The sequence below is a fragment of the Coccinella septempunctata genome, chromosome 3, assembly GCF_907165205.1.
Source record: "Coccinella septempunctata chromosome 3, icCocSept1.1, whole genome shotgun sequence".
Taxonomy (NCBI): domain Eukaryota; kingdom Metazoa; phylum Arthropoda; class Insecta; order Coleoptera; family Coccinellidae; genus Coccinella; species Coccinella septempunctata.
Genome location: NC_058191.1, coordinates 40,854,231 through 40,874,341, shown reverse-complemented (window position 1 = coordinate 40,874,341; position 20,111 = coordinate 40,854,231). Strand labels below are relative to the sequence as shown.

The window sequence follows — 20,111 nt, the reverse complement described above, 5'->3', positions numbered from 1 at the left end:
TACTAGTTGAAAATAATTATTTTCAGGAAATTTTCTTCAAAGATCTGTATTTTTTTCAAACTTCAGGATGAAGAAATGTTTCCTTCTCAGTTTTGTCAGACCCTGTATACTAACGTGAGGGAGGATAACCTGAGGTTTGGTCCAGAATGATATGAACGATAAGATATATCAAAATATTTAATGAGGCTATATAGAATAAATAATTTATTAATAAAATTAACATCTAAAAACTTTCAAATTTACAAAACTCAATTCCGAAAAGAAATAACAGTTTTAATCATCTCGTATATGTACAAAATTCTCAGATCCAGTCATCGCAACACAAAATCAACGAATTTTAGCCCGTTAAGGCACTCCTTTGTTAATATTTACAATGTCTCAAAGTAAAATTCGAAATTTTGCACGTCAATAACGACAACAATCAATTGAATGAAACGCAATTGTTACATTTCATAACATAGAATCGTTTGAATTAGAGAACATTGGGTTTTGCATCTTGTATCAAAGTATAAAATTAGAAAAGTTACACACGACCCCCGTTTATTGTTTGTTTTCTATACCCTTCAGAGTATTTATGTGTTCCTCCAACAAGGAGACCAAGTATTGTCTTTTGAACCTCAACGATTCTTTGATTATCAGTTTAACAACACCAACTTGCATGTCAGCATCACCTTTCAGAGTTCTTATAGTGTTGAACAGTTCCGAGTAGTTCTTCCCCGGCCTCCTCACCAATTTATTGAGCGTTTTCCGTATTTGGAAGTTTTGTGCTTTGATATCTTCGATCTCCTCTTCGGACTGGACCTGTGAAAAATCATTACATGTATTATATGTCAAGTTGACATGACATGTGACAACTTGCAATCTGATTGGCAGCAGTGACAGAAAGTTACGTCACCTGTCATAGTTGACAGGTAGACATGAAAACTCACCACAGGCTTCTGCTCCGGAACTGCAGGTTCGTGATTGTTATGATTCAGGACTACGGAAGGCAAACTGTTGACTTCCTTCAGAATTTGCGATATTTTATCGTCACTATTCGAGTTCGACACCGACGAATTAGAATACGATAAACTGTTTGAAGAGTTCATGTTCACTTCCATCACAGGCGAACAATTGTACTGAACCGGATTAGTCCTTAATGCAACGTGATTCTCGTTAGGTACACTATGATTTGGCACTTCCAACGGGGGCGACGGAGATCTGGACCTATCACTCGACATGGGACTGCTCAATGGGGAATCCAGACCGTTTTCGATTATGAGTGGAGGCTCATCGAAACTCGGAATGTCCCTCTCTATGATGTTCGACCTTAAAAAAAAAAAGATCAAATGAAGAACTGAGCCGAAAGGAGAAAAATATTGATATGTGGAGAATTATCAAAAAAATTATACCAAGGTGAGGGTGAACGTTCAGGAGTCGAAGGAGCTGATGAAACGTTTTCACTCGGTCTTCTGAACCTGAACTGCTTCGGTAGAGGTCCTGGTTTTCTCTTCGCAGATGCCCTACTGTTGTTATCGGTGCTGGATATTGGACGTTTGTTGTTTCTGTTTGTGCCCGGTGAGCCCACTAGATCTATGTCGGCTTCATCTACCATCATCCTCTTGTCGATTTTGAACGGATTTCCAAACATATGTTGCCTAACGGGCGTGCTTTCGATCTCTCGAAGTTGGGGAGTTTGTCTTTTGAGGTGTTCTTGATAGTTGCCCATCTGAGAGATCGGCAAAGAATGCGCACTGTCCAGATCGTGCGATATCCAATCGGGCTGCATGAAGTTGTTCCTCATTCGTATCACCTTCAATCGAAAAATAAAGTTAGGTTAGGTTAGGTATCACCTTCAATCGACAAACAAAGTTAGGTTAGGTTAGGTATCACCTTCAATCGAAAAACGAAGTTAGGAAAAATTCAATAAATTTTTACATCGATTTATTCAGCTCACCTGATAAATCAACCTGTTTCGAGGTATCTCAAAAGCGTTCTTGAAACTCATACTCTGCCTTTCCTTGTCCAAATTCGGTATCGAGAGGCTAATGGGGCTTCCTTGAGGTAACAATTGATCTCGTTGAGCGTTGAATTTATCTGACAGTAAGGGGTGACTTATCAGTTCTTTTTTAAGTGTGACCTTCACCAGTACTTTCTCGGGTACGCTATAACTATTTTTGTGGTTATTCACCTGAAAATTAAGGATGGTAAATATTGTTCGGGCACTCGTTTGTTGGAAAACGTACATTGTTTTGTCTTTGTATTATATCGTTACACATTTTATCGTACTCTGATTTTGCGGAATTTTTTATCCTTTTGAGGTAGTTCGAAACCGTGTAACTTAAAGCTTCTGAGTTTTCCGGTATCAAAGTCTGTGCTAGAGGCATTGGGGTACCTGGAAAGTTCAATATTGATGGATTAACGATGGATATTTCTGAAAAATTGTACGAATGAGGAGAAAATATTTAAATTTATGTAAATTAGGTTAGAACCATAGAAAAAAATTCCTTACCCATTCTTGTCAGCGCTTTCCTCAAAGGCGCCGCATAATAGGCAGGTAAAGTCCTCAAATAGTTTTGAAACTGTGTCCGCCACTCGGGTGTCGGTTTCCATCTGTGTATCTGAATAAAAAATAAACGTAAACCATAAAACATTAAATTGATTGAACGGCATACCTTGGACAGCTCATCTAACAGAGGTAGTAAAACGGGGTAATTATAGGGCATTACGAACAGATTGACACATGTCAGGTTGGTACTGGCTTTCAAATATCCAAATGGATGACCGACATCAGAATTTTTATAACTATTTGCAACAAAGACCTGGAAACACTTAACATTACAAATTTATTCTCATCAAAACCTACATTAAACGTACCTGCCAACAAGTCTTTGGTTGTTTCCTAGATAAAATATATTGCGTTAAGGGAGAAGGCTCCAATTCGTATTTATCGAAAGGTAAATTTTCAATAACGAGAGGTTCTTGACTGGTACACGTGAATCTTACGTTAGGATGGGCCGATCTAGCTGGTAACACCGAGGTAGTCAACTCGGGCCAGAATGATTCAGGAATAGGCCAAAAACCTAAGAGTTAATAAAAATTTGACATAAAAGAATCGAAAAACCATGAAATGTTGGAACTTACCCATAAAAAAAGATTTAGGGGTTGGTTTTGGTACATAAATCATCTTCCTGCAGTTATGCCAAGATATATTCAATGGATTATGTATAGTTTCCATCCAATCGTTTTCCTTCAGTTCATCCTTTCCCTCTTCATTTTTGTCAAACTGAGGGGGTGGTGGATCGGGTCCTATTTTTTCAAAATTTATTACTACACCATTCTGAACCTGAAAAGAACTGATCAGAAAACTCCTACAATCTCCCTACAAAATAATACCTTTTGTACTAAGCTATCGATGCACTGGTTCAACATTCTATGTGAAGTTATACAGTACGATCTTCCCCCGGTGACTTCGCACATGGCATCTATGGGACTGTTATCGCTTGGGACCAACCCAGTGTCCCTATCTATTGCCGGAGTGCCTGACAGCCTCAGAACTAACGCAAATAATCGCTGGTCCCAACGAAAAGGTTCTCGAGTTAATTCAGAACCGGGTATAGGTGAGTGCATTGGAAGGGTGAAGTCTTCTTGAACCCCATTAGCTTAATATAAAAAGTGATTTTACAAATAGCCACATTGTTGTGTACATGTACAATGAAGTAAATCAGAATTAGATCAAAGTATTCTCATAAATAAATTTACAGAAAGAAACAAACATTTTTGTGAGTAGTGTATGTTGGCCTTGGAAGAACAAGAACAGCCATAGAAAAATATGAAATTACCATTAGTTAATTTTCCACCATCTGTAATTAAAACAATAATAGCAGTTTCCAGAAAAAAAGGACATCTTCCTTGGCCATACGTGTCGATACCAGAAGTCATTCTATTTATATTTAAAATATCGAAAGCTTGTTTTACAGCAGTTCCCATCGTAGTCATAGAAAAACATTGTAGGTTCTTCAGTTCGTTCATGAACGTTGCCAAGTTTTCTTTCCATCCTGAAATATCCTCATCAATATTGAGCATTCACCACTATTTCAGGCATTATCTATCAAAAAACCTACCTGCTTTGATATTATTCGGATGTTCCTCGAACGTGAGAAGCATATACCTATCGTTTCTGCTATCCATATTTCTCTGCCTCACTTTGACAAATGTTTCAACAGCGGATTTGGCAACATCTAAAATTGTGTTTCGACCTCCTATATACGTCCTGAAATAAATTTGGTTAGGTATGTTATTTACTAGCGCTATTCGAATACCTTTGGAACATCGAGGCTGAAGTATCAATTAAAAATACTATAATCGTCATTTTTCAACAGAAATTAAGCTTGAAATAAAATATTTTTAATCAATTTTGTAAAACAATATTAATTTCTTCTCGCATCTTTCCTCCAAGAAAGCCGATCGAACAGTGACAATTGTTTACTATGTTTACGATTGTCAGCGTTGCCAGTGTGTTGAAAGACCCTCGAATGGGGAAAATTTATTCATAGTATTGAGTCTTTTTCTTTCACATTGAAATCAGGATTTTAAATATCTTTTCTTATATGAGTCTATTAATAATTTGATTAGGAGGGAAATAATTTTCATAACATGAATTCCATTTAATGTTTAAAAGGTCACTTCTTCTCTGTTATCCCTTGAGATTTGGTAGATAATCTGACATATAGTTCAAAATCATTGATTGAATGATTCGTCATATGGAATTTATCAAAATAATTGTGGAAAAATATAAACAGAAAGTGCAAAATGGCGTTCTCTTTATTAAGGATAAATGAATTAGAGCATGTAAAAATATAACGCAAAATTCCGATGATTTTGACTGGAATCTTCATATAATACTCACTAAATAAGAAACACAAATGTGATAATTTTTAAGAACAAAAATTGAATCGTCTTAGAAGTAACAATGATCAAATTTGCTGATTACTTTGTCATAAGTGGTCTGGATTTGGGCTCAGGATTAGAGCCTGATAAGTATGCAGGTATGACATGCATGAATAGAAGTGAAATGGGCTGTAATTGAATAACATGTATTACAGAGGACAATTTGCAAGTTTCTCCTTTGGAGAGATCTTACAAAACAAAGGTTTTAAGCCATTACCCTGACAATATAGCAGCATATCCACTTGACGAGCAAGCTGTTGGAATGGTGAGATGATCACATGCCATTCACAGGGAAAACTAAAAGTTTTCATTTTAGTTGTGCCTACCTAATGGTCTCAAATTTCGTACTCAAAAGCATTCAGTCACACAAGCTCCTACTTTTCATTCTTTTTTGATCACTAAAGAGGATGGAAAACGATTTTATGGTTTCAGCTTGATATTCTATGAGGAAGTTAGGAATAGGGACATCTGTACAGCTATGCAAACTTTACAGGTAATATTTAGGATTCATTCGGAACTCGTATGGATGGAATTCAAAACGGTATATTTTCAGGCTATGTATATAACGGAATTATCAAGTGGCTCAAGATCAAGGCCAGTACTTAATAATCAGAATCAGGTGCCCCAATCTAGATCTCTACCAAGACATTTTAAATTGAATCCTCACAATCCGACGGGTGCAGCTTTGCAATACTACGATATATCAAGGGATAAACTTTTTGTTTCAAAAAGCATAGCAATTTTATGTAGAAGCGCTTATGTTCAGGCAGCTAAGATATTTTTAGAAAATCTTTACAGGTTTGTTATTATTTCTGTATACGGTGGGTATTGATTCATAGATTTCACTTCCAGGTGTGCTAAAAGACTGTCGAATTCCCAATATTCTCTGGAAAGTTATGTGTTTAATCTTTTATATGAAGTGAGTAGATCGACAACATGAAATTGTTCATACCGATATGATTATTGAGAATATTATGTTATTTAGATCGAATTACCGACTCCTGGAAAGAGTATATTGGTGCATCTACCTCCTTCTGATCCTCAATTGCCTCCTACTAGTATCGTTTTACAAAGTCCCGCCCCACCGTTGGAACTGCCTCATCTCGACTACTCATTAAGGCTAATGTTTGTTTGGTTAGGTGTCGATATTGTAGTTCAACTGTTCACGTGTCTTCTGCTCGAGAATCAAATCCTTCTTAGGAGTACAGGTAGGCAAACCTTACCTATTTTATTCAAGTCTAGGTATAGTGGAAGATTCCTAAGATCGAGTCGTATAAATTGCTTTTTGACAGCCGAATGATTTTAGATTGTCAAAAGTTAATGGTGGTAGCCGAAGGTATAACCTCACTTCTTTTTCCCTTCACATGGCCTCACGTGTACGTGCCAATCTTGCCAGCATCACTGCATCATTTTCTCGATGCACCGGTTCCTTTTTTAATGGGTAAGAAGGTTAATTTTCATGTGATTCGTGACACATAAGGTTACGTTTTAGGTCTGAATGCTTCCTCGGAAAATATCAAGGTAGCATCCGAAGCTAGTCTTTGTTATGTAGATATAGATAAATGCAAGGTTCAGCTACCGGAGGAAACTACGTCGTTTCCGCATAGGGAAGCGTTTGTTAGTGAAATTTGGTCTGCGCTAGATAAATTTGGGATACAAGTGCCGAATTCTGAAAATAACAGGAACACAAATACTCAGGTGAGGTGTTTGTCGATTTTAAAGCTAAATTATGTATTTATTTTATGTACTACTCAAATATAAGACAAGAAAGAGTAGAAATGTTGACGATTTGTAGGAGATTATATCGAGGAGTTGTACGTTACCTCTCAAACCACAAAACAGACGTAAACTCTCCGTACATGACACATTAGACTGCGAAAGGCCCCCATCGCCTCCGGGGTCAGCTAGGTCCGAAGCTTTACAAAGGATTGCCGATATAGTGAGAAGAACTGGCGTGACTTTGGATCAAAATGACTCAAGTCTTCCTGCCGACACTTACATCGAAGATCTTAGGTTCAACAATTCGTTACGGGAGATTTTCTTGAACAGATTCGTGCACATTTTTCAATCGTATGAAAATTTCGTCATATTTCCTAACCAGGTAAGGATTTAGAGCCAAATGAACTATTTTCCCACAGAAATCTCCTCGAATTTCCAGGCTAAAGAAGATTGGCTCAATAACCGGGACTCGATGCAAAACTTCGACAAATCCTCTTTCCTGAGCGATCAACCGGAACAACACAGGGCCTTCCTGTGGCGCTTCCTCGAATCTCAAATGTTCGCCACCCTCATCGACAATAAAATTCTATCCACGTGGGGTGAGGTGGACAACAACCTGGTCATATTCGACAACAGGATAAAATTGTTGAAACAGAGGTACGGTGGTGAGAATCTCATGCGGTCCCTGTGTTACGAACCCTGCACCATATCCCACGATACGCAGAAGTTGCTGGAGAGAAGATTGACGAATCCGGATTTCGAATCTCCCTCCCCCAGGGAGATTATGAACAGCAGGTCGACTTCTTCGAAGAATTTTCCCCTGTTGAATAAGGAGATACTGAACAAGACGCCCGTGGTCAATAAGGGTAGTATACCGAGGGCTAGCGCGCTCAAAAAAGACATGAATATACCGAGACCGATGAGTTTGAGCGGGGATCGAGCCAATGCGAACAAGAGCGGAGCAGCTCAAGACATGTCCCCGGCCCTGTTAGCCCAGACCAACTGGACGTTTGTGGAGAAGTTGTTAAAAGTGAGTAAAATGTCCGTAAAGAAGAACTTGACCTCTTAGTGAGGTTTTTCCGGTGATATATTAAGTCTGTGTGTTATCTGTCACTTGTCAAAGATGTCATCCCATTTTCTGACATGACAGAAGATCCTACTGCATGCATGCGCATTTGAGAACATTTTACACAAGTTGTGTAAAATTTGTAGCGTTTTTTTTTTTTAATATTGTAGGACTGCAAGGCCAAAACCAAGAGAATGCTGCTTGCAAAATTGGGAGCGGAAGGGGTGACCCTATCTAGCAACAATGCTTCGGATAATTCCGGAGCCGTTGAAGAAAGTACTTTAGTGGCATCCTTGTGCGATTTTCTTGAAAGGGTGTGGTCACACGCGCTGCAAAAGAAGAGGGGAAAATCAGCCCTGTGGTCCCATCTGTTGGCGTATCAGGAAACTCACCAGCCTCTTTCGATGAAAGAGAATCACTATCTCTCTCGAGGTATTCACTTTTTTTGCATCAAACGATTTTAATTATTTCTTAAACCATTTCATGTTTTGTTTTCTCGAACGTTGGTTCGGAAATTTTGGGGACACACCCTGTATCACATGTAACCTTTCTCTTCTTCTCCTCTTCTCTGCAAATTTGATGCGCAGCTCCTTACAATTTTCGAACTTTATCTCAGGTGGCTTCAAAGAATTATATTTTGAATGACGTTTTCTCTGTATAGAGAAAAAGAAGGAAGAAAAATCAAGACAACAAACTCTGCCGACGTTGTTGAGTCGAAGTGTAGTAGGTACATGAGGCCAGAATGCATCTCAGGTTTAAAAAACGTTTTGTACAAATTTTTATTTAGATGTTTGTGTTAACACGATGTAGCTTTGGTTTGGGTGGGATATTAACAATTTAACGCACATGGTGAGGTGCTTGGTGAGGATCTTGAGCTTTGTTCGAAGTTTTGTTTGAATTGAGAAATTAATCATGCGAAATGAAGAATCTCGGCTTGAAAGTGGTGGAAGTGTAATTTTCATAACCTGCATCTTCTGTAGTTCGGCAAGAATGATGAATAAATGTTAAACGTCCATGATTTATCACATGATCTTGTGTGTGAAGTTAGCCTAGCACTTTTTCTGGCTATTTTTTTCATCACGACGTGAGTGAGATAATATTTCATCAGTTAAACGCAAAACTTCATTTATCGTCGACCAAGACAAAAATATTAAAGAAAAAATTCAACGAAACAATGCTGCTGTCGAACTTTCAGGAATTTGCTGATGTTTTTTTCGTGAAATATTATGAAAGTATCAGTTGAATTTAAAAAACATTGTGCTTGCCGAATTGCTACTAAAAACTTTAATGCTTAACTCCACATTGCACATATTAAAACGATCATTTTGTAGTTACACCAATCATCCATCAATTTTGTGCGACTACTTTCTTTAGTTTTTGAGAGACTCTAAAGTACGAGGAGACGGAGTAGTTTGATCAAAAACTGAAGAAAACGTTGTCATTGTTACAGAATTTAGTAAAACACATATAAGCTGATAATGAATCTTTAAATTAAACAATAGATTTTTGAATTTATCACACTTACTGAATAAAAAAAGTAAAATATGCCGGAAGTTAGTGGCAATAATTGATCGTATACTGAATAAGCCACGTGTTAATCGGTAGATGATTATCGTTTTTCTCCCATACAGCAGAGATGTCAAGACTTGCACTCCAAGTAGACTACTGGTCTAGTCATGGTAGCGATAGAAATTTGAAGACGGAACTTCCACATTTACCCGAGACGTTACTTGTAGATATCATGTGAGTATTTGATTGAAAAAAATATCGAATAGCTGAATAGGGCGCGACAGAGTCGATTTACGAGTTCAAAGGGCTTAAAAAACGGTTTTAGCTAATCCATCCTGCTGCAACCAGATGTCACTCAGGTCATGTTCTTCACTTCTTTCAGTCTTAGTGACTGCGTTCTCTGTTGTCCATGCCCTCGTCGTTCACCTGCTGTTTCCTCAAGTTGGCCAGCACAAGTTTTGATTGCGTTTACAGAGCAGACAGAAACGTCAACGGTCATTTTAGTAAAACTTAAGATCGGCAAAGCCCCAATGCATACCGGCCCAAATGCAGACCCTAGACCCTAAGGAACACAAAGATCCCTTCCGCGCCTACCTGTTCCTACCAACAACGACCCTTCTAATCACGTCAATCGGTTCTGTCGCGCCCTCTATATGACCTCATTCAATCAGATCATAAAACTAATCAACATCTGGTTGAAGACGGCCCTGATAACAACCAAAAAATGAGTGTTAACACCTTTCAGTAACGTCCAGGCGATGCTGGACGTGAAGACGTGCATCGGCAAAGCCAGAGCCTGGGTTCGGCTGGCCCTGGAAAAGAAGCTACTCTCCAAGCACATAAGGACCCTGTTGTCGGATCAGGCCCTGCTTAAGAACCTCTACAAGAGGTCGGCGTTCCTCAGATGCGACGAAGAACGGGAACAATTCCTCTACCATTTGCTCTCTCTGAACGCAGTAGATTATTTTTGTTTCACTAGTACCTATCCTACAACTGGTAAGTCCTCCTTGGTAACCTTATGAAGAACAACCTAAATCATATCGTCGTTTTCAGTGATACCGTATAGAATTGTGATAGTACCAAGTAAAAAGGGTACGGTTACGTCGGCTAACGTTTGGGTGGTGCTGTCGGGCACTCTGTCGGAGACCAAACGGGTTAATGTTCCGAAGGCGACCATCAACTTCGAGCACAAGGTGAGCGTGGTTTGGACCAGTACAAGGTATGGTCGTACTACGTCGATTTTGTTTCAGAATCAGAACCTTGGCGTGTTGACGACGCTCAGGATCGGCCATGATAACTCGGGTATGCATGCGAAATGGATGATAGACTTCGTGTTGGTCAGAAATGACATCACCGGACATGTTTATAAGTGAGTCTTTTTGAATATTTGATATGAAATGCTGCAGAGTTGCAGGACCGCCAATTTTTTTCAGTAAAATGAGTAGTTCTTCTGGGAAAAAGTGTGAAATTTGAATGAGTCTATACAGGGTGAGTCTTTGACTCGTACAAATATTTTAAAGCTAGTTTTTGGAGGTCAAAAGAAGTACTTTTGTTCCTCTAATGTTTTCCAATTCAGCCCTGATAAATTTTAAGTTTTCATAATGAGCTGTGCCACCCCTGAAAAAACAAAGTTACCTTCAGAATAACTAGCTAAATCTGCGCCACTACAAATCTGTGGATCTTTTGAACAGAGTTGTACTCAGCTAGAGTACCCAATTTTTCAAATTTCACAGATACTTTTTGATTTTTCAACATCAAATTACTCGAAAACGGCGCATTATACGAGAGAATATGAAGAATACTTTTATTTTACAAAACGTTCAAATATTCATTAGATAGCGTCAAACTTAGTGTCAAGTGTTAGGTTCTTTGAATTTTTGGTATTTCTATTGCACGTAATGATCATAATGAGAAAACTGGAAGACGTGGGTGATATCTTATGTTCGCAAAAGTTTCATCAAATAAATGAAAAACTATATTCCGAAATTAATAACATTCGATAAAACCGTTTGTGAGAAACAACTAAAAATAACATTTTTATGGTTTTTCAACAGCCTGTATCTTTTAAACCGAACCGATTCGGAAAAAATGGCAAAGGAAAAAAGTGTTTCTTTTGACCTCAAGAATCTACTGTTAAAATATTTGTACGAGACAAAGACTAACCTTGTACAGGGTGGGCAAAATTCGTTGTCTACTGAGAGGATCTCGAGAACTATAGCAGCTAGAAGAAAACGGATGACACATTTCCGAGCTCATTTTCGGAGAAACAAAGAATGGTGAAAACCACAGCCTCCTACGATACTTCGTTTTTGAGTTTGACAATTTCGTGAAGTTCTCATAACTTTTTTGTCTTTGAAGTTACAAACCTGAAACTTGAACCTTCTACGGACACTTTTTTACGTAGAATCCACTGATGAGCTCAACATATTTTTTCATTTTGAATCATTAGGGAACTTTCATTTTTTAAATGCAAACTTTTATTGATTTTTTATTTTTGAATTGGAAAAAAGTCTTTTGAAAGTGCCTAAGAAAGTTGAAAGACAAAAAAGTTATGAGAAATGTTCTGTATCGTCAAAATCTCAATTTTTGTTTATAACTCGAAATCTAAAAATGATAGGCCGATTCTGTTTTCAGATTTGGATTGAGAATGTGATATCCGTTTTCTTCTAGCTGCTATAGTTCTCGAGATCCCCTCAGTAGACAACGAATTTTGCCCACCCTATATTATTAAAACATTCTGTAAATCCCCTGTTGTTTGATACTACGGTATAAATGAAATTTATTCAGAAACTTAACATCCCATGATATAAAATCAACAAATGTAACGATCTAAACCGAACTAGCCAACCAACACCATCACTCAAAGTGTTGACAGAGGTCTCATTCCGCCTAGTCAGGGTAACACAACTCATACCCCGACGAAAATGCCGCATATTACGGTATAAAGCCCGAAAACGTTCTAATTCTTTGCGATAAGCTGCCGCCCTGACAGGCCACACTGATTCTCTTCTACTTTTTCCTCACACTGCACTCTTTGCCTTCATTTTTTCAGTATCGAATTCAATAAGGTAAGTTTTTTCCGTCCTTAATATGCTTCAGATTCCCTTGTGGAAGATGGTTGGGCAGAGGGGTAGACGACGGCTCTACGGAAAGACTGTTAGTCGGCAGCTTGCTTCCCCCCTGCAAAGAAGGAGAGGATAACCCCACCGCTTCGCAGAACAAAGTAACCACACCTCCCAGGTCAAGGTCTCCAGCTCCGCCCGCCCCAAAGACTGAGCTCAAACAATCACAGATACAGCATATGCTAAGTAAAAATAGTTTCTCGACTCTCTGCGAAAAATCCTCACGATTCTCATTTTTTTCAAGGCGACTGCATCAATAACATAGTGAAATGGCAATATCGGAGGAGTTCCGAAAGGAATACAACGCTGACCGCCCTATTATGCGGAGAAAAAGGTTTGGTTCATTGCATGGAGAACGTTTTTCTGCTCGGATTCAAATCCGCGAAACTTTTCGTCGGCAAACATTATCTGTGGGATTATCTAGGTATAAACAGGTAGATTTTTTGTGGGGGTAGGTTATAACGTAACCTTTTCAGTGTGGATCAAAGAAGAGTTCGAGTCTTGCCTGATGGAAGAAAGCGGCGGTACAAGATCGGCTAGTTTGGAGAGAAATTACCAGAAAACCGTCGCCGTTTGGAGATGCTACTGCCACCTGGTGGATGAAATAATGAGCAGTAGCAAAGCCCTAGGGAAAGACGGCAAATTCCAGTTATTCATTTGTTTGAGCGTCAGGTAGGTGTTTGTGTTGCAGATTATACAATTAAACGAATGGTACGAAAATTTGGGACACCCTGTACATCACTGGGTCTTAAAGTATCATTAGTATTTCGCAAAACATGAAAAACTTTGTTTTTTTTTTTATTCAAATCGGTTTGATCAACTTTTTCGTGTTTCTTATCGTTAATGGGTAACCAACAAGGGCAATGTCTAATGTAACAATTGTAACGATCTAAATCGAACTAGCCAACCACCCTTACTCGATGTATTGACAGGGGTGTCATTCAACCTTGTCAGCCTAACACAACTCATACCCCGACGAAAATGCCATCATCAGCATTTCACAAATCATAGAAAACATTGTATTTGATTGTTTTTTTTTTTAATCGGTTTGATCAACTTTTTCGTGTTTCTTATCGTCAATGGGTAACCAACAAGGCCAAAATGTCTTTATTCACAGGGAACACCTTCTGCACAGGATGTTGGTGCCGATGTCAGCGTGCAAGATCACTTCCGAAATGTACGAAGATGAATCTTTTTTGAAAAATCGCGGTTTGCTCACTTTTCTCAGACAGATATTACTTCCCCTGGACGAGCTGGATGTTGTCTTGGAAAATTCTGTAACCCACGGTATTTCATCACCTTCTCATTGTTGAAAAGAATCTATTATTAAGTACAATCCAAAGATCTGACGTGAAGAATGACAAAAAAGTAGCATGTAAGTGAATCTTTAGTCAATTTTCGTATTTATTAAGTTGGTTATAGTTTCCTATTTCGAGAAGTTTATAGAAAATTCAGATGGGGATTCCCCGTAGAAAATCAACGTTTGAGTGATTCACGACCTTAATTCAATCTTCAATAAGGAATGATATTAGTTCCATAGGACATGTAAGTATAATTCATTTTTATTTTAATCAATGATAAAAACATTTTTTTTTACTTAATATTCATCTGAATTTTCTGTAATATTTTTACTTATTTCAAGTTTAACTGATCTTATGTGCCAACTCTCAGAATAGGTTATAAAAAAATATTTCATTAAGAATATTTTTTGAAGGCAGCATAGTTACCAAATGATATTACATATAATTTTTTTATTAATCAACCGTTTCATTTATGTGGAATGTTCAAATATTTTCGATGGTGTGTGTATATATTTTTTTCCATTTTATTGATATGATCCCCTCAAATTAAAATATTAAAATATACTTGATCTTTTTGAAATATCGTATACAAAATTTTTGAAAATGTATGTATAATAAATCTTTGTGTGTTGGTTTCCAGTATTCATTGAATATATGGAATTAATGACATGAAATGATTTTTGTTGGTGTTATTTTATCGAATCTTTACTGGAAACTTCACCATTTATCAATGTTGAAATTGAATGTTCATTTATGGATCAGCACCTTTGAAAATTCTATCTATTTTAACGACACAATAATATGTCTTATTGAATGTAATTTTATGTGTTTACTTTTGGTTCCTTTATCAAACCAAAAATATAGAATGATATTGTACTTTAAGGTTTAAGGCCCTTATCTAACTATATATGACGTTAGGAAAGAATTCTTGGATTCAACTTAAATGTGGCCTACTTTTAGACATTTAGAGGCAATAATTAATTATATTTTTTTTGTTAAAGATATTCATTCTTGTTTGAAAAAATAAAGTATATTCTTCCGATTGTTTTTTGTATTTGTTTATTTCATGAACGAATAGAAGACCTGATGGTAAGTTTGATGTGTAAGAATATTTTTTCGTACATAAGCATAATTTTTGGGGGAACAGGAACAAAAATTTACAATCAACTCATTTAGTGAATATCTCCAAGAATAATTCGAATTCATACCCTACAAAGAAAAGTGAACTTTATAACACTAAACATTAGAAATGTGTTTTACAAAGTTCAAAAGAATCAGTTCTTTCTTTATGCTAGTAGTTAAATCAGGTAGGTACAATTTCTGGAGATTATTAAGAAATTCGGCAATAAAACTGATATAACTGTCGGTACATAACTTTATAAAAATATCAATAAAGTGCCACAAAATTCTTCTCCATAATTTTTGCTTGAATTAAAAGTCTGAAGATGAACTAGATTTACAAAAGTTTGATTATTTTATTACATCTCAAAACATTATATCACTATATTACATTATTTATAAAATTGGTAATTGTCTTCAGTGAGCGTCAGAAAATTAGTTAATTCTCGTTGCGATTAGAGAAAAACTAAACAGAATTTAATCACCGATCAGATTCCAGGCTCGTCATCCGCTCATAGGATCAGTCAAGACCCTACTGAAGACAAGTGGTATTAAGAAATTTGAATTATTTACATGATTTCGTACGGGGATTCTCAGTACTATATCTTCCACTCTGACATCTACCAAGTATTGTACCAAATTCTTAAGAAAATTCGTAGAATTCTATACTTCGTTTTAGAACTCTGACATCTCACGACGAGTGCTGAAAGCTTTTGTGAAAATGAATTCATTATTGTTATTGCAACATAATCGAAGTTAACAAAAGTTTAAATATTGAAAAAGTGTTTTTTTTGACCTCAAGAATCCATCGTTAAAATATTTGTACGAGTCAAAGACTGACCACACAGTGGTCTGTAATCTGTGAAGTAGAAGAAACCTTTCCTTAGCGAGTTTCATACTCATATAGTTTACGAGAGGCAGTTTATGTGTATGAAAAAAAAAAGAAAAAATTCAGTCCCTATAACTTTTATTAGTTATGCATCATCATACCTATATAATTAAATATAAATAATGTAACAATAATCACTTCACAATTCCTAGTTTTCATAGTTTTATACAGCATATACACAAATTATCACTTGGAGAGAGTACGCTAGGTAGGTAGTTGTTTAAGCCGCAACCTTTTTCCTTGGTTCAAGCCTAATCCTGAATCCATCGGCACGTTTCAAAATGATGTCAGCCTGGAGTTGGTAGTCTTTTTCTGGTACATCGGAGACAACCTTGAAGTTTCTCAGGAGGTGAGACAGAAGAATCTTCAGTTTCAACATGGCGTATTTACGACCTGGAGAAAAGAAATTATGTATCAGGAAGCAACCTAAAATAGGATAATTTAAACTTACCAACGCAACTTCTTGGTCCAGCGCTGAATGGTATAAAGGAGTAGTAATGTCTGTTTGCTGTGCGTTCTGGTAGGAAATTGTCAGGGTCGAATTTGTCTGGATTAGGATAGGTATCTGGATCGCGATGGATCTTGAAGGTTGGAATAACAACGGTACATCCAGCTGGTACAATATGGTCGGAAGCACCTATAAAACAACAAAATTAAATGAGTATCCCTCTTCCCTCAGTAGAATTTATGTTATTACTCAATTTGATGTCTCTCCTGAGCTGTCTGGCGATCAGAGGTACTGGAGGGTACATCCTTAGCGTCTCCATAAGGCACCTCTCCAAGTATTTCATCTCCAAAGTGTCGGCGAAGGTGGCTGGCCTGTCTGAACCCTTGAAGATCTCGTTCAGTTCTTCGAAAACTTTCTCTTGGATGTCAGTGTGCACGCCCATCATGCAAAGGAAGAAACTGGAGCCTGCAGCCGTGGTATCGTGGCCTTCGAACATGATGGTGTCTACCTGCTCCTTGATTTCCTCGTCGTTAATCACGACACCGCTCTGGGAAGACTCGATCATCAAGTCCAAGAAAGCCATACGTTTCTTTTCACCAATATCCTCGTCGACATCCAGATCATCCTTCAATCCTGCCGATTGGCCGAAGGAAAGTCCCTCAACGACAGTCTTTGCTTCGGTTCTGTCCACGGTTTTTGACTTGAGGTTCTCTGGTACCTCAGCTATTGATCCACGGATACCTTTGGAGAAGGCTGCCTTCTTGGATTTGATTACTTTACGGGTTAGGCTGTGGATGGTGTTGATGAGTTTGTCTTGGTATGATTTGTATTTGGTTAGGTTGAAGATGACGTCGGGGTTGAGCCAGAATTTGGTGTGGCGGAGATGGAGGATGTCGCACATCTTCATGACAGCCATGGCGTAGTCATATCCGCTCTGATCTTGAGTGTTCTTGCTGACTCCCATAGCAGTTTCTGTAACAGATAAATAAGAACATATTCCTCGTAAATTGAGGGTTATTTACCCAAAAGAATTTCCACAGTAGCTTCAGACATGTAGTCGTGACAGTCGATTTCTTTGCCCATCGTTTTCCTCAGCTTATCGACGACGTGCAAGCTGTTGGCGTTGAAGAGGTCCACGAAGGATTTCAACACGTTCAAGTGGAAAGCTGGGGCTATAAGTTTCCTGTGTGCCCTCCATTTTGGACCGGTGGAGATGAGAAGACCGTCTCCCAACCAAGGTTTGAAGAATTTGTAATCTGGGGCCTTGTCGATGTGCTCGTGGGAGCTGAGGATCAGTTCTACATCGTCTGGGTCGATCAAGAACACAAGGAGTCTGTGTCCAATCCACAATTTGATCAGTTTTCCGAAATCCTTGGACTTGTCCAAGACCGTCTTGAAGATGACTGAAAGACGAAAGTTAACGTTGAATTTTCTTCTAATCGTTGTGTCAGTGGCGTAACTCACCGTGGGACGTTCCGGTGAATTCTAGGGCGTTTCCGAAGAAGGGTAAACCTTCAGGGCCGGGTATTTTGGCTGCGAGTTCTTCCAGGTGACGTCTGGAAATTTTCCAGTAGGCGTACCATAAGACGAGAGCTGGTACCAGGAGGAAGTAGAAGACATTGCTGGCGGAAACAATGCCGGGAGCGGCACCCACCACTGGAGTCGCTACCGTAGCCGACATTTTGAAATGGAACCTGGGGAATTCAAGATTTCCGTGATGATTTTTGGGTGTCTATGGTCTCTATTTCGAAAAAATCAGTGTCCTTTCTTTTTGTTTATCGCCAAGTGATGATAGCGATGTTATAAAAGCTCAAAATTAAGTACATTAATTAATTTTAATATCACAGAAATGTCTGTTTCAAAATGGTGGCTTGTTTTTTTGTTATGCTTCGATTCCATTCAATTTGCGATTTTTTTTGAGCTTTGGTCAGAGATAATTTATTCTATTGCCATAGAATTAATGATAAATTGAAAGTTGAAGGAGTTCTCTATATGGATATTTATTAATTCAATATGGTGGCTGCAAGATGGTGGATGATTATGCATTTCTGGGTGAATTCTTCCTTAGAAATTTTTAGAAATGCCGGTTTCAAAATGGTGGCTTGTTTTTTTGATATGCTTCGATTCCATTCAATCTGCGATATTTTTTTCAGCTTTCATCAAAGATAATAGAGATTCTATTGCCATAGAATTAATGATAAATTGAAAGTTGAAGAAGTTCTCTATATGGATATTTATTAATTCAATATGGTGGCTCCAAGATGGTGGATGATCATGCATTCCTTTGTGAATTCTTCCTCAGAAATTTTTAGGATCGAAGGTCATGAAAACATCATGGCAAAAATTCAAAATGGCGGTTACTATTGTATTCAGCATTTACGTAGTGATCCAAATTTGTATTAATGTTTATGAATCAATCAGAATAAATTAGGATTTTTGTGATTTTTCTAGAAGACGCAAAATACAATATACATTTTCTTTAATCTTCTCTCGATGCAATGCTTTTCTTCTTGCGTTGTTTTTTCAACTTTTTTGTTTAACCAAGAATTATAATCAAATTTCAAAATTTGAAATAAAATAATCTGCCGAGTGAACTCAAAACAAAAGAACTTTCTCTGCTTTACCGTGTAAATTCCCAGAATTTTTTTTCTGTCTGAGATAATGCAAGTAGACTGTGTTTTCGAAATCGTACAGTATCTCACCTGAAGCTGACCATGAAATCACTCAAATCAAGAGACAAATTCAAGAATAACTTCATTTTTGAAGATAAGTATAATGACTTTCCCTCATACGAAAGGATGAAATAGAAAATAGGATTGTTTTAATCATGGTTCACGAATTCTTTGCAAGTCTCTCATCAAACGATGAAGCTGTTCAAAGATCGAACGAATCAACTTGACCTCGTTGGACAAGAAAAAAACAAGCTAATGTATATTTCAATTACAGATCTGAAAAACTCACCTATTTAATTATATGCACTGAACTGTTCTCTTTCTTTTTTTCCCTAGAAATAGAACACTGGGACTTGTGTTCCCCTTTCGACCCAAAACCTTTTATAGTACCCCTAGAAATCCTACACGAGTATTTATTCCGCCAAAGTTTGACGTTTTTGTTTGATGCTGAATGAATATTTTGCATTTCATGAATAAAAACAATATCAACGCCATCGATAATGTATTGACAATGGAAATTATTAGAATTCGTATTGAGGAAAAAATTAAATTCCCTTTGATGCATATCTACCTGTTAGGCCTATTTCTTCGAGCTGAAAGTATTCTTTTAAATTCACATTATACAGGGTGTCCCAGTATTAACGAGAATTAATTGGGGTATAGGTTCAGCACTTCAAAACATTGAACTTTCTTGAGTTGAATGCTTCAAAACAAGACGAAAAGTTTCTATGGAGTTATGCGCAGAAACGTTCTATTGAAAAGTTACGTTGCTCCGAAGAGAATTTTTTTATTTACTAGATTCTATACCAACTGAATTTTGCGACTATCTACTTTCGTAAAGGTGCTCACAACTAGTTGATGCGTTTGAGATTGATTGGATGGGTAAAAAAGTCTTTTTTTCAGGTACCTAACTATAACTCCGAAACCATCTAGAGCATTTTCCCAATTAAATCTGAATGTTGGACCATCAACCCTCAAAATTTCAAGTGCCTATAGGTCTTTTCTTTAATAAGAAGTATAGAGTCCTGAGGAATAAACTGTTGGGAAAATATTCCAGTTAGATGAATGCTCTTTGAAAAAGTATTTCAGGTCCATTAGTTTTCGAGTTATGAGAGTTTTAATTTCGTTTTGAGATAAGTTTACAGAGTTAGTAGAGCGTTGCTAACAGAATTCATATCTTCTGTATTTACTATTTTGTAGAAAAATCCTCGGAAAGGTCTATTTTTATGCGAAATTGAGCAACTTTCCATATTTTTTTCAAATAGAGCAGCTCAAATACAATTTGAGTCAATTTTTCTCGAAAAATGATTCTTGTTTCAAATAAAGGTATGAAATTG

The 20,111-nt window shown here is 37.4% G+C and overlaps 3 protein-coding genes across 5 annotated transcripts; 1 reads left to right on the top strand and 2 right to left on the bottom strand.

The window, feature by feature from the left end:
• Positions 1–168: 168 nt before the first annotated feature.
• LOC123309008 (integrator complex subunit 6-B) lies at positions 169–4,465 on the bottom strand. The gene is made up of 13 exons (XM_044891848.1): positions 4,302–4,465; positions 4,104–4,252; positions 3,822–4,037; positions 3,376–3,641; positions 3,124–3,325; positions 2,857–3,062; positions 2,655–2,801; positions 2,492–2,600; positions 2,226–2,374; positions 1,937–2,170; positions 1,392–1,792; positions 930–1,308; positions 169–801 (listed from the first exon to the last, which is right to left on the bottom strand). The coding sequence occupies exons 1-13, from the start codon at positions 4,349–4,351 to the stop codon at positions 541–543; spliced, it is 2,769 nt and encodes a 922-aa protein (XP_044747783.1). The 5' UTR covers positions 4,352–4,465; the 3' UTR covers positions 169–540.
• Positions 4,466–4,720: 255 nt separating this feature from the next.
• Positions 4,721–14,693, top strand: LOC123309007 (DENN domain-containing protein 5B). 3 transcript variants are annotated; one of them, XM_044891844.1, is made up of 20 exons: positions 4,721–5,027; positions 5,085–5,194; positions 5,246–5,422; positions 5,483–5,727; positions 5,782–5,848; positions 5,915–6,137; positions 6,236–6,370; positions 6,422–6,627; positions 6,725–7,030; positions 7,088–7,678; positions 7,885–8,146; positions 8,376–8,441; positions 9,346–9,457; positions 9,969–10,219; positions 10,277–10,416; positions 10,474–10,592; positions 12,323–12,531; positions 12,590–12,769; positions 12,822–13,017; positions 13,463–14,693. In XM_044891844.1, exons 1-20 carry the CDS (start codon positions 4,952–4,954, stop codon positions 13,656–13,658), a joined length of 3,867 nt encoding a protein of 1,288 aa, XP_044747779.1. In that variant the 5' UTR covers positions 4,721–4,951; the 3' UTR covers positions 13,659–14,693. The 3 variants fall into 3 exon arrangements, with proteins under 3 accessions (XP_044747779.1, XP_044747782.1, XP_044747780.1); XM_044891847.1 differs by lacking the exon at positions 8,376–8,441 and having other exon boundaries at positions 4,722–5,027; positions 9,349–9,457; XM_044891845.1 differs by lacking the exon at positions 8,376–8,441 and having other exon boundaries at positions 4,723–5,027.
• Positions 14,694–15,715: 1,022 nt separating this feature from the next.
• LOC123310132 (cytochrome P450 4g15) lies at positions 15,716–19,216 on the bottom strand. The gene is made up of 6 exons (XM_044893527.1): positions 19,064–19,216; positions 17,567–17,796; positions 17,125–17,505; positions 16,352–17,074; positions 16,106–16,291; positions 15,716–16,047 (listed from the first exon to the last, which is right to left on the bottom strand). The coding sequence occupies exons 2-6, from the start codon at positions 17,781–17,783 to the stop codon at positions 15,875–15,877; spliced, it is 1,680 nt and encodes a 559-aa protein (XP_044749462.1). The 5' UTR covers positions 17,784–17,796; positions 19,064–19,216; the 3' UTR covers positions 15,716–15,874.
• Positions 19,217–20,111: the final 895 nt, after the last annotated feature.

What these genes read in the sequence shown, in the direction of transcription:
- LOC123309008 (XM_044891848.1), bottom strand. Translation starts at nt 4,351, where the DNA reads ATGACGATTATAGTATTTTTAATTGATACTTCAGCCTCGATGTTCCAA. An exon ending in TCAGCCTCGATGTTCCAAAG is followed by an intron (nt 4,253 to 4,301) that starts GTATTCGAATAG and finishes AATTTATTTCAG; the next exon opens with GACGTATATAGGAGGTCGAA. An exon ending in CCCTAAATCTTTTTTTATGG is followed by an intron (nt 3,063 to 3,123) that starts GTAAGTTCCAAC and finishes ATTAACTCTTAG; the next exon opens with GTTTTTGGCCTATTCCTGAA.
- LOC123310132 (XM_044893527.1), bottom strand. Translation starts at nt 17,783, where the DNA reads ATGTCGGCTACGGTAGCGACTCCAGTGGTGGGTGCCGCTCCCGGCATT. An exon ending in ATTCACCGGAACGTCCCACG is followed by an intron (nt 17,506 to 17,566) that starts GTGAGTTACGCC and finishes TTCGTCTTTCAG; the next exon opens with TCATCTTCAAGACGGTCTTG. An exon ending in CAGGAGAGACATCAAATTGA is followed by an intron (nt 16,292 to 16,351) that starts GTAATAACATAA and finishes GTTGTTTTATAG; the next exon opens with GTGCTTCCGACCATATTGTA.
- LOC123309007 (XM_044891844.1), top strand. Translation starts at nt 4,952, where the DNA reads ATGATCAAATTTGCTGATTACTTTGTCATAAGTGGTCTGGATTTGGGC. An exon ending in AATCCTTCTTAGGAGTACAG is followed by an intron (nt 6,138 to 6,235) that starts GTAGGCAAACCT and finishes GAATGATTTTAG; the next exon opens with ATTGTCAAAAGTTAATGGTG. An exon ending in GAATCACTATCTCTCTCGAG is followed by an intron (nt 8,147 to 8,375) that starts GTATTCACTTTT and finishes TTCTCTGTATAG; the next exon opens with AGAAAAAGAAGGAAGAAAAA.